Here is an 11,399-nt window from a genome sequence, read left to right on the forward strand (position 1 = left end):
TGTGTGTGTGTGTGTGTGTGTGTGTGTGTGTGTGTGTGTGTGTGTGTTAGGGGGGAGATAGAGGGGGCAATCAACTGTTCCCAGCCCTGGTGCAATGGCTAATAGTGTTGTTAGCTAGCTACTACAGACTTTACTGCTACAAATTTCTTCTACTTTTATCTATTTAAAATATCTGTGTTTTTTGACTCCAGGAGATATGCTGCACTGTTTACTCTTTTGTATTTAAAAAAAAAAATCACTTAAAATTTATTGCCATGATAAAAATCATAAAAAAAAGTGGCGTTTTAAAAAGATAAAAGTTTTTGATGGCCCACTGAACAATATGACCTTCTTAGACAAACATTGGCCTTTAGGGACAGGAGTGGACTGTGCAAGAATCAGTTTTACTCTGTTTAATGACTGGGGGGGTCAAAGCAAATCTAATCAGATCTATTCCTTCCTTAAAAGAGCAGATGACCTTTCTACCTACCCAGATCACGTGGCGTGTTGGGTTAAGTTTCTAGTAAGGTGTTTACTTTAGATGTGGGATTCTCTAGAGACCGTACCACAGTCTGGGGACAACCATGTCTTGGGGAATTCCAGGTGACAGACAAACCTTGTATCCTGGGGTTTTGCTTTTGCTCAGCAATGCATCTAATGAAGTTGGGGCACTGGGAACTATCGGGAGCTCCCTCTTACCCCAGAGCAAACCTGTCTGCAGAGCCCTCACCCTGCACCTCTAGATCTGAATAAAGTCACTCTTCACACAGTTCTACTGTGTCAGACATTCTTCTGCGCCCTTCTCACACATGAGCACATTCACTCAGTCCTCAGAACCAGCCTGTGAGGTAGACAGGCTTCCCACCTCCACTTTACAGGTGTGGAAGGTGCGAGGTTAAAAAACTGCTCAAAGCTACCCAAGTAATAATTAGGGGACCCAGAATTCAAACTCAGATATTTTTATTCTTTGGTGTTAGAAGTTATCCTTCTAAAACACACACACACACATACATACACACACACGCACACATACACACACACACCTACAGAATAAGCATCTTCTGGGAGGAAATAACATTCTGTGTATTAAATGATGCATAGGTAATCTCAGATCTTTCTAAATCTCTGTACTACCACAGATGAGGCTGTCCGAGTCTATCAAAAACCATCTGTTTTATCTCAGTATGACGCCCCCACCCCCCAACCCACCCCCCAGTGCCTCTGGGTATAGTCCCTTGAGTACAGGCTCCTGCGCGGAAGAAGTTCGGTTCTCACCTTTCCAGGCAGGAGTGTGGCAGAGCTGCCAGTCCCTTACACATCTTGGCAAGCGGCTTGGGTCCTCAGCCTTGAGCACGAACCTCTCAACAGCTGATCTGGTCTCTGAAAACTTCAACACTGTCTGGGGCAGCCTTTTCCTCTGAGGAATATATATACAGGCTCTCTCACAGCCCCTGTGGCTCCAAGGACCAATCCGGAGCTCCGGAGAAAATTGTGGGCTGGAGCACTGGAGCAATTTGCCTGAGGTGGGGGCTGGGAGCCTTTCCTGGCTGCAGGCGCTGCTGGGGCCAGGATTTCTGACTGCTTCTGTCACAACAGTCTGTAGCTTAGTCAGGGCTCGGTTGAACCCTAACATTGGGATAAGGCCATTAGTGCTTGAAGTCTGCAATCCCATATCAGCCAAAACAGGGATGTGGGGTTTCTTCGAAAGCAGAGTACCTTGAGCCACTTTAGAACCTCCAAGGGTACTGGGATATATCAGGGAAACCACCTCACAGTGGAGGAAAGTGAGCTTCTATGGTGAAGAGAATGTATACCCGTGGATCTCCTGTGTGTTGGGTACTCAGATGGATGCTAGGAATTCAGAGCTAAAAGGAGCAGCCAATGCTCTTATGGTATTATTTTGGTGCAGCAGGTGTAAGCAACAGAGGCAGGCCTGCCCAGGCTGCTGTGAGCTGCCCGGGCATATCGTTACCAGACTTAGAGGTCACTCGCTGAGACCCCAACAAATCCTACTCAGACCTCTACTCTTCAGTGAGTCAATGAAGGGAGCCAAGTTAGGAGTGAAAAGCAGAAAAAGGCGATTTGTGCAGCGTGGCCCTGGGAAGAGGGACAAAGAGACCCAACAATTCCCCCAGTCCCTGTACCAAGGTCCTGACTCGAGGTAGGGTGTGAAAAGAGAGCAAGGGACACACCTAACTAAACAGTCAAGCAAAGAGTGTCCCAACTCCAAGTGTCTCCAGCTAGTCAGTCTGATGGAATGTCAAGGTCATTGCCCAGGCTGTAAATCTTTCTCCAGTAGACAAATTTCTGTTCTGAATGCCCCCAGGCTCAGCCATTTCCTCTCCCTAAAGGAGACGAGGGGCAGGAGACAGGAAGGGAGCAATTGCTTGGAATCCTTTCTTTCAACAGCTGATAGCCAAAGAAGGGAACACAAGTGTCTCCTTCGAATGTTTGTTCCAGGCTGATAGGTCCGTTACCTACCTCTCCGCTCTTTTAAAAAACACCCCAGTGTTGAGGTGAAATACACCTGTGACTGAGAACAAAATCACAAAGGGAATACAAGTAGGACCCAAGGTTAGAATATACTCAGGCTGTGTCAGGTTCTCACACTGAGAACCATTTCTGCATAACTCTTGGTTTTAGTTTATTTTAGAAGGCTGAAATAAATGACTCCATTCTGCTGTTTGAATAAGGGTCTTTCGACTGGGAAACATAGGATGGCCTCAGGCTTCTGTTCCTCCTGCTTCAGCCCTCTGAAATTGTGGGATTACAAGCAGCCACTCCTCTACCCAGTGTGACTCCATTTCAATCCTGACAACTTTCCCCCATTGTCTCTGCACAATGTTCTCTGAAGACACAATTAAGCTTCTGATAGTTTGTTTTCCACTGTCCCTGGTAACCGTATAAACTGACAACATGACCGCTCTATGGTATGGGTAAGTAGGAGGGTTTTATTGTAGATACTCCAGAGAGATCAGCCAGGGATGGCTAGAAGAGTCCAGAGAGGGTAAAGAAAAAAGTAGGCTGAATATGGCCAACAACAGGAACAGAGCAGAGCAGACAGGCAGAGAGGAACAGAGAGAGAAGGAGAGGATAGGAGAGCAGAGAGGTGTAGAGGAGGAAAACTGAGAGGGAGAGAAAAGGAGAGACTGAGAAAGGAAGACAAAGAGAGTGAGCATATTGAAAATAGGGTTAGAAGGAGAATGAGTAGCTGTAGGGAGGGAAGCCTGTGAACCACAGAAGATTAGGGGAGGGGAAAAGTGAGAAGGGCTAGGATGTTAGTATCAAAATGTGTAATAGGTACTTGTGATAGCAAGTGGTCCTGGAGGCCAGCATGTGCTAATAGGCACCACAGATAGACATTTATCCCCTCTGCTTTTTAGAATTTGGGAAAGCTGAGTTTCCTTTGGACTGACAGTAACCAGGGTTAGATTTGTTCTGGTTGGTCTGACTTGATCGTCTTTTCAGAGATTTTCTATAAAATACTAACAGCTATAAGGCTTTATAAAAACATAGCCAACAAGAGCAAGACTAATTAATTCAAACACGAAGAGCAGAGAGCACAGCCTGTGGGCTAGGAGGCAATTAAGATGTCCACACAAGACTTGACTTTCAGTCATGCTCAGTTTATTCCCACAAACATTCCTTATGATATAGTGATGTAAAAGTTAAGCAAACATCTCACCAAGCAGGAAACTGTTGGTTGGGCAGAAAATGCTCCTACAGGTTCCACTGAAGAATGTTTTAGAAGCTTGCAAGCTCAAGCCATGTCTGCCACGAAGTCCTTCAGCTATGATAGGCCAGAAGGACAGCATTGGTGGAATGGTCCAGTAGCTTTGTACTATCAGGGCTCACAGCTTGGAGCTAGTTCACTAACCTATCAATGTCCCCTAGGGTTAGTTACTTAACATATCAAAGCCTATTTTGGTCTTGGCTCACATCTGAGCTGTCCTATGGCCATCCATGAACACATCGGATCCTGCCTGGGAGCTCTATGTCTTATTAGAGGTGCCGCCTGGTGGCGGGCTCCTATCTTACAGGCATTCCATTAGTCCAAGTCACACAATATGGCTTTTATGTTACACAAAACGTTTTCACGTATGTTTCTAACATGGCCTGGGTACAGTCTTACAAAGATCTAATGCCTACCAATCTTTACAAGGCTTGTGCAGTAAAGAGGCATATATACACAGAAAAGAGCCAGTAACAAGTAGCCTCATTTACCCAAAAGAACTAGACGGAAGCCTCTTATGTATTAATTTAACTTTTACTTCTAAAAGGAAATCTAGAGTCTTTGGTTTGGTAGAAGAAGTCTATAGCATTGACGATCAACCTGTTGAATCTCTTACCTATTCGGGACCTATGCTAGTTATAAAACAAAACAAAACAAAACAAAACAAAAAAACCATTATGTACAAGTGAAACTCATACAATGACAAAATGCCTATTTAGCCAAACAGGATTAGATGGCAGTTTTCGCAGATGTGTTTTTGAGTGTAAAAGTCTTGAAGACACTAGGAAGTCAACATAACACCACCCCTCCGGAGGCCCAGCAGTACCCATTTTAAACAGGTTCCAGTTGGTTTCTGGAGTCAGTTGCTAAGAAAACTGAAGAAAAATGTTAACAAGTCCCAGTACAGCACGAGAAGATCCCTTCATTTGTAGCAGTTGTTCTTTGAAAAGGTCAGCATTAAGTGTGGCTTTGTAGACGGGAGGAGTTTCCTAACTAGCTCCCCAGAAGCCACAAACTCCATGAGTTGTGCCTCTTTCTCATCCAGGGTATTGCCCTGTGTTTGGGTGTTGCCTTGTATCTATCCAGGGTAGATACCAGGGTTAACTCAAGCTATGCAGCCCAACCCAGGGCAATGTAGAAGCTAGGCCACTGTGCTCCGGCCTTCTGGGACCATTGTTCAGGCTGCCTCTGGCTGCAGCTGTAGTCATTGTCCTTCCTTCAGGCATATACAGTTGCTGAGGAAGCCTGATGTTAATGACCAGAGCATTTTGTCGTCATTTTCCCTGTAGGAGACTTACATGCCTTTTCCATGATAAGCTTTCGCACATGTTAAGTTCAAGTTCACAGCTGTGCATACTTCCAGTCACAGATGCATATAGAGCATTAAATGTTGTGAAATAGTTGCTTACAAAGTGGTCATTTAAAAGACTTCAACATGAATACTTAAAAGATTCTTGACTTTTCTTTTTCTTTCTTTCTTTTATTTTTTTTTTGAGATAGGATTTCTCTGTGTATCCTGGCTGTCCTGGAACTCGCTCCAATAGACCACGGTTGCCTTGAACTCAGATATCTGCCTGTCTCTGCCTCTAGAGTGCTCAGATTAAAGGTGTGAGCCACCTCCACCTGGCTTAAGTCTTGACTTTCTGAAATCTCTAAGAAGATAAAGGTCTGAAATATAAACATGAAAAATATTTTAACAAAACATAAAAATCTTGCCTTTCAAATGAATTACAGAATGTTACTATTAGAAACCCAAAGAATAATGTTAGTATCATGCACAGGAACATACAAGCAAAGAGAAAGCAGTTTAGCAGGGAAATTATTTTTGGTCAGACCCAAACTAGGCTAACAAGCACACTTGCCCAAGATGGGTTTTTACTCTTATCCCTGACACAGGTGGCGACTGTGTCTTGTCTCACTAACTGGAGTCCGGGTTTATAATCTGACATAACTGGATGACGTGTACAAGGGAAAGGAGACAGCTCAGTAAATATGAATCCTTGCTGACCTAAATGCCTTTGATAGAAACAATTTTTTTCTCACAAAAACAGAGAGCATTAACATTTTTAACAAGATAGATGAAGCTTAGATATTTTAGTAATTGGGGGGGTACACTCGTTTTGTATTCTTCTTAGCCTTGTTTTAAAGGCAGACCAAATTCCCCAAATGTCCTAGTTAGGGTTAATATTGCTGTGATAAAATACCATTAACAAAAAGCAACTTGGGGAGGAAAGTGTTTATTTGGCTTACTCATCCACATCACTGTTCACCATCGAAGGAAGTTAGTGCAGGTGCTCAAACAGGACAGGAAGCTGGATCTTGCTCCTCAGAGCTTTCTAAGCATGCTTCTTACAGAACCCAGGACCACCAGCTCCAGGGTGGCGCCACCCACAGTAGGCTGGGCCCTCCCCCACCAATCACTAATTAAAATGAATGCCCTACAGGTTTGCATATGGCCCCAGCCCAATCTTATGGAAGCATCTTCTCAACAGAGGCTTCCTCTTCTCTGCTGACTCTAGCTTGCGTCAGGTGGACATAAAACTAGCCAGCACACCAAATAAATACAGAAGGATTCACCACCCTTATGTAGTAACACTTACGTTCTAAAACGTTAGGTGACAATCATTTACAAAAGCAGATTGTCTTGCATTTTTTCCAGCCTTCCAGCTGACATACCGCACAAAGCACACCCACCGTTTGTTTTCTAAGCAATCAGCCGCACCTACCCACTACACATTTTGAGAGCCAAAGCAAGTAATGAGTCGTGTTCCTCATGATTGCCATCTCAACGAAACAATCCATGAATGACTTCAAAAATTAACATGACTACATTTTTAAATTTTGAGATAGGGAAATTAAGAACATGAGAGGCAAGGAAGCCCTTTCTCCTGGAGTAAAGCTACTTGCCACTGAAAAGCGGGAGTTCCAGCACAATTAACATTTGCTGTAAAGACTTCCAACAAGAGTTAAAGTTCACTCCACAAATACATTTTTTTCCTCATTTGTATTAGCTCTTTGAGAATTTTGAATGATGTATTTAGATTATATTTATTTCCTCCCCAAACTCCTCCAAGTCTCACCCTAACTCCCTACCCTCCCAACTTTGTGTCCTTTTATTTCAAACCTGCCAAGTTCAGCTGGTGCTTTCCATAGAAGCTTGGATGTGTGGCCTTCCACTAGAGTGTGGTCAGTCTTCCTGGGCCACAACCTTAAAGAAGGCTGGCCCTTCTTTCCCGGCAGCTATAAATACCCTGTAGTTCCTCAGCTAGGGGGTGGGACTTTATGCCCACCTCCTCTCTCCAGACTAGGATTTTGTCTGGTTTTCGCAAGTCTTGTGGATGCTTTCCTAACTCCTGGGATTTCCTAAGCGCAGCTGCCCTGCTATGTCCTGACAACAGTTTCTTTGTAGTCATCCACCACTGCCTCTGGCTCTTACAACTTTTTTGTTGTTGTTTCATTTTGTTTTGTTTTGTTTTTGTCCCTCTTTCTGCAATGATCCCTGAACCTTGGGAGAATGGGTATGATATAGTTGTTATATGATAAAACAGCAATGACTCAGGCTGAAGGCCTGAATACGTATGGTTTTGAGCAAGACCACATTCCTTTTCTCTGACATTTTCCTTAAGCCTCTATTAAATATATAATTAAAAACATCTTCCCAACACTGCCTTGCTACCTAGTACTGAAATTCATTTCAACATCAAAACCAGGGATCTTGGCTAGAACTGAGTTGAGGCCCTTAAAACTCTAAAGGAATGCTTCAGCCGCAGAAGGCAGCAGTGGGGAAGTGTGCCTTTTCCACTTTCCCTGCAAAATACTGACAGAGTAATAGCCAGTCTATAACTCACTAATATTAGGACTTTGATAAAGACTAAAAACTCAAAACACAGGACAGTCAGCACCATACTGAAGTCCTGGTTTTCAAGCCAACAAGGCCGTAGGATGGCGTAAACAGAGCGAGAGAAGAGCGGGGAGGAGCAACTCCCTGAATCACAAAGAGGGAATCAGGGGTTTTATCCAAAGCTGAGAACCAAAAGCAAGTCTCCAGATGGAGTTTTGATAATCTATGACATTCTGTGATAGTCTATGATATGCTGTCACGGATACTTGTACCCATAAATGCACATGTGTGTTCACTGTGTTTTAGAAACATACCTGAACAAGGTAGCTAATGCCATTTCCATCGTGTTTTATTTGCCAAAGATATATCAAGCACATCATCTATCACATAAGAATGTTCTACCTGTAAATACTACTATCAAGGATAAATAAAGCAGAAACCCTAACACTGCCCCTTTGAGAGCAGTATTTTTCCTTACTTATTTTGTAGTGTGCGCTTACACCAAAGTGTTAAGCTGGAAGGGAAAGAGCAAATAGCAGGTTTAAAGGTGTGTGTGAAAAAGGTACCTTTTTCATAGGTACCTGGGGACCCTTTACACATGTTCTTCAGGTAACACACACACACACACACACACACACAGACAATGAGGTACATTGGTTGCCCTTTCTGAAGAGAGGAGAATGGAAGAATCAGAGCTCGCCCAAAGCCCATTAAGTAACGTTGGAGTGATGTTTTTGTGCACCGTGTAAAGATTGTTCTGTTATTATACAAATGCTGGTTTTGTTTGTTTGTTTGTTTCTCAAGACATGGTTTTGTAGACCAGGCTGGCCTTGAACTCACATAGATCTGCCTGCCTCTGCCTTATCGAGTGCTGGGATTACAGATATGCACTGCCGTGCCGGGCTCAAATGCTGATTTCTATACCCAGAGAGTTGAGTACAGGCTGCAATCTGTATTTTCATTCCTACGGCTGCATCATATATTGTAAACAGTCCCCCCAATAGCTGAGGCATGAGAGGAGGCAGGACTTTCAGAAAAGACAGGGACTCTGGGAAGAAGCAGGTGCCAAGGGAGAGACAAAGATGGACAGGTAATGGGCCATGTGGGTGGCTATAGGCCAGGCCAGTTTTGTGGGGTTAGAATAGCTGAGTATCTGCCCAGCTAAAGGCCTAAAGCTTATAATAAAGGTCTCTGCGTCATTATTCAGAGCAAGGGCAGACTTAGACAATCCCCATGGTTTCAAAGTAAAAGCAGTTTCTCATGGTCATAAGAATGGCTCCTGAGTTCTTCCTCTGGTCCTGGGTGACAACCTCACCTTCCAATCCATCCCAAGGATCACAGCCATGTACACAGCGGTCTCCTCCCTCAGTGCAGCTATGGACAGATCTTTACTGTTCAGCTTGCCTGCTTTTCTCATTCAGCAAGGAAACTTTCCTTCTTCTCCCCTTTACATCTCTTCTTCAGACGCTGAACAAACTGCCACGTTTCTGCCTTGACACTGACCTTTGTGATTTACTCTCTGAAGACTCCCCAGTCCTTCATGTCTGGCAGACCTCCTTTCCTGAGGCTACCCTCTCTGCCCTTCTCTCAAAATAAATGTGCCCCCCCAAGCTTCCTACCAAGCCCTCTTTCTAATTCCTCACACCAACAGGCAAAGAATCCATAAAAGTGGGATGCCGATTGCCCAGCCACTATCTGGTTATAAAGAGAAAGGGGTACCAAGGACACAGAGAGAATGCCTGGAACAGAGAGAGAAGGGGCCGGGGTGATGGGCGGGCCTTTTATATGTAACACACACCTGACGCACGTGGCACACCTGGCAGCCGAGGCAGGTGATGACATAAATGGTTGCTAGGTCCCTGAGCGAAGGCTAGTGGAATCACCTGTACCCTTAACATTTTCCAAAATTAAGATTTAAAAGCACTAAACCCAGTCATTAAGAAACTGATTTTGTAGAGAAGCTTACAGTATGGAGAAGATTGTGGCTATAAGGGAAAAAGCAAGAGAGGAGAGAGTCCAGGCTAGGCATGGCAGGCAGACTAAACCAGGCCATGATAGGAGAGAGGGGAACAGAGAGCAAGAAAGGAGGAGCCTTCAACCAAAAGAGGTAGTCCAGGCAAAGGGACCAAGAGTAGCCAAAACCGTCTGTGCTACTAGGAAGACTAAGAAACTCTGGTAGACAGGTTTGATATGTTAACGGGCATCTCAGTAGTCCATTTGTTTTGGGTTTAATACCAAACATTTAGCTAGCTTCAGAAGAATGGTCAGGAAATCAATTGTTCTTAATAGTCCTGACAGGGCTCTAGCAGGCCCAAGCATTCCAGACACAGGCTGGAGCAGGACAGACGGGGCTCTGGCAGGCCTTGCCCTTTCCTCATTCCTTCTGCCTTGCTGAACTGCTGGATTATACCCCTAAAGCTAGCCACCAAGGTCTGTTCCCTCATTTGGCCACTTCCTCCTCCTAACCTGGGCCACCAAGGTCCAGCTATCAAAGTATTGACATCCAGCAATGAAAAGCTCCCTTTTAGCTACTATTAACATGCATAATCAAAATTAACCAACTCACCCTAACACCAGGGTTTCTCATTTTACCTTTATAAACTGCAATTTGCCTAGGGGTCATGTCTGTCTCCTCTTCATCCAGACACAACCCTTAGTTCTTCCAGGGCAAATACACACAACACACACACACACACACACACACATCCTTTGTCCCTTTTCTCTTCTCACTTGTCCTCTATCTCCTGTCTTTGTCTCATATTTCCTGCCCTTTTTGTCTCTCTAGGAGAAATAAATTTCTTGTGTGGTGAGAACTTCGTTTTGTGTCTACTGTGCTCATTTCAGTCCTTTCAGTCCCCAAACTGCAAACACATTCACACGCACTAAAAAACAAACAAACAAACATAAAAAAAAACTCAAGGCAACTGTAATTTTTAGTACATACTACTTTTTTTTTTTTTTAAGGAAAGAATGAGAGGGTGTGGGGAGAGGTCAGAGGTTTTTTACTCTAGGGCAGAAATTGTAGGTTTAGACCCAGTGTGGTCTTACCACTTAAATTCATCCTAAATTCATACAAGACCGGTCACCAGCAACTCTCTATTCCTAAGGGGTACCAAGATATTAAAGACTTACCGTTTTTATAGTCAGACAAACCTTCTCAACACCCTTGTTTCTCTGTCTCAAATGGCCAACAGAACCCCAAAACTTTTCCATCACATGGCAGATGTCTCAAATAGTTCATAAAATATGCAGGTTTGTTGAAAAGAGGTTCTGAATTGGCCCGGCCTATTGTTTGATTGTGGGCCTGTTTCTTCAGACACAGTTCACTCTAGGAAGTCAGAGGTCATACCTTGCAAAAGTAAGCCATGTTTCCTAGACAAGTGGCTAAGGTGCCTAGTTAACATATCAAAGCAGACCTGGCCTCCAAGCTTTCCCAGCCTTCCTCACTCCCTACCTGTTACAGGGTATGGCTGGTAGATCCCACCCTCTACCCTGAACTTTCCAACCCAGGGGCTAGGCTATCTTTCCCCCAGAGGCTCTTCCCTATATAATCCAGACATTTTTCTTGCCTACTCTCTCTGCCCCTATTTTTTTGTCTTTTTGGCTGCTGTGCTTGATCTCACTCTCCCCCTTCCCCTCCTCCTCTCCCCACATGGTTCAGGGTCTTGACCACTCTGAACTCTATGGAGCCTCTGGGGGATATATCCAGTCAAAAAACACCATGAAGTTGTTCTCCAGCCAATGGAGAAAGACACAGTTGTTACTGGGTTACAATAAAAACCAAGTACACATCTTGCTCATATATATATATATATATATATATATATATATATATATATATATATA

General features: G+C 44.0%; 1 protein-coding gene across 1 annotated transcript in view; it reads right to left on the minus strand.

Annotated features, from left to right (window-relative positions):
- The window catches only part of Rgs5 (regulator of G protein signaling 5), a 44,203-nt gene extending 42,839 nt beyond the window's left edge, over nt 1–1,364 (minus strand). The window contains exon 1 of the mRNA XM_055624643.1: nt 1,255–1,364. Coding sequence (XP_055480618.1) covers nt 1,255–1,298 — 44 coding nt within the window. The 5' untranslated portion in view covers nt 1,299–1,364. The remainder of the gene's footprint in view (nt 1–1,254) is intronic.
- Between the last annotated feature and the right edge of the window lie 10,035 nt (nt 1,365–11,399).

This window comes from Psammomys obesus, unplaced genomic scaffold (assembly GCF_907164565.1).
Source record: "Psammomys obesus unplaced genomic scaffold, mPsaObe1.curated_primary_1811, whole genome shotgun sequence".
Lineage (NCBI taxonomy): Eukaryota > Metazoa > Chordata > Mammalia > Rodentia > Muridae > Psammomys > Psammomys obesus.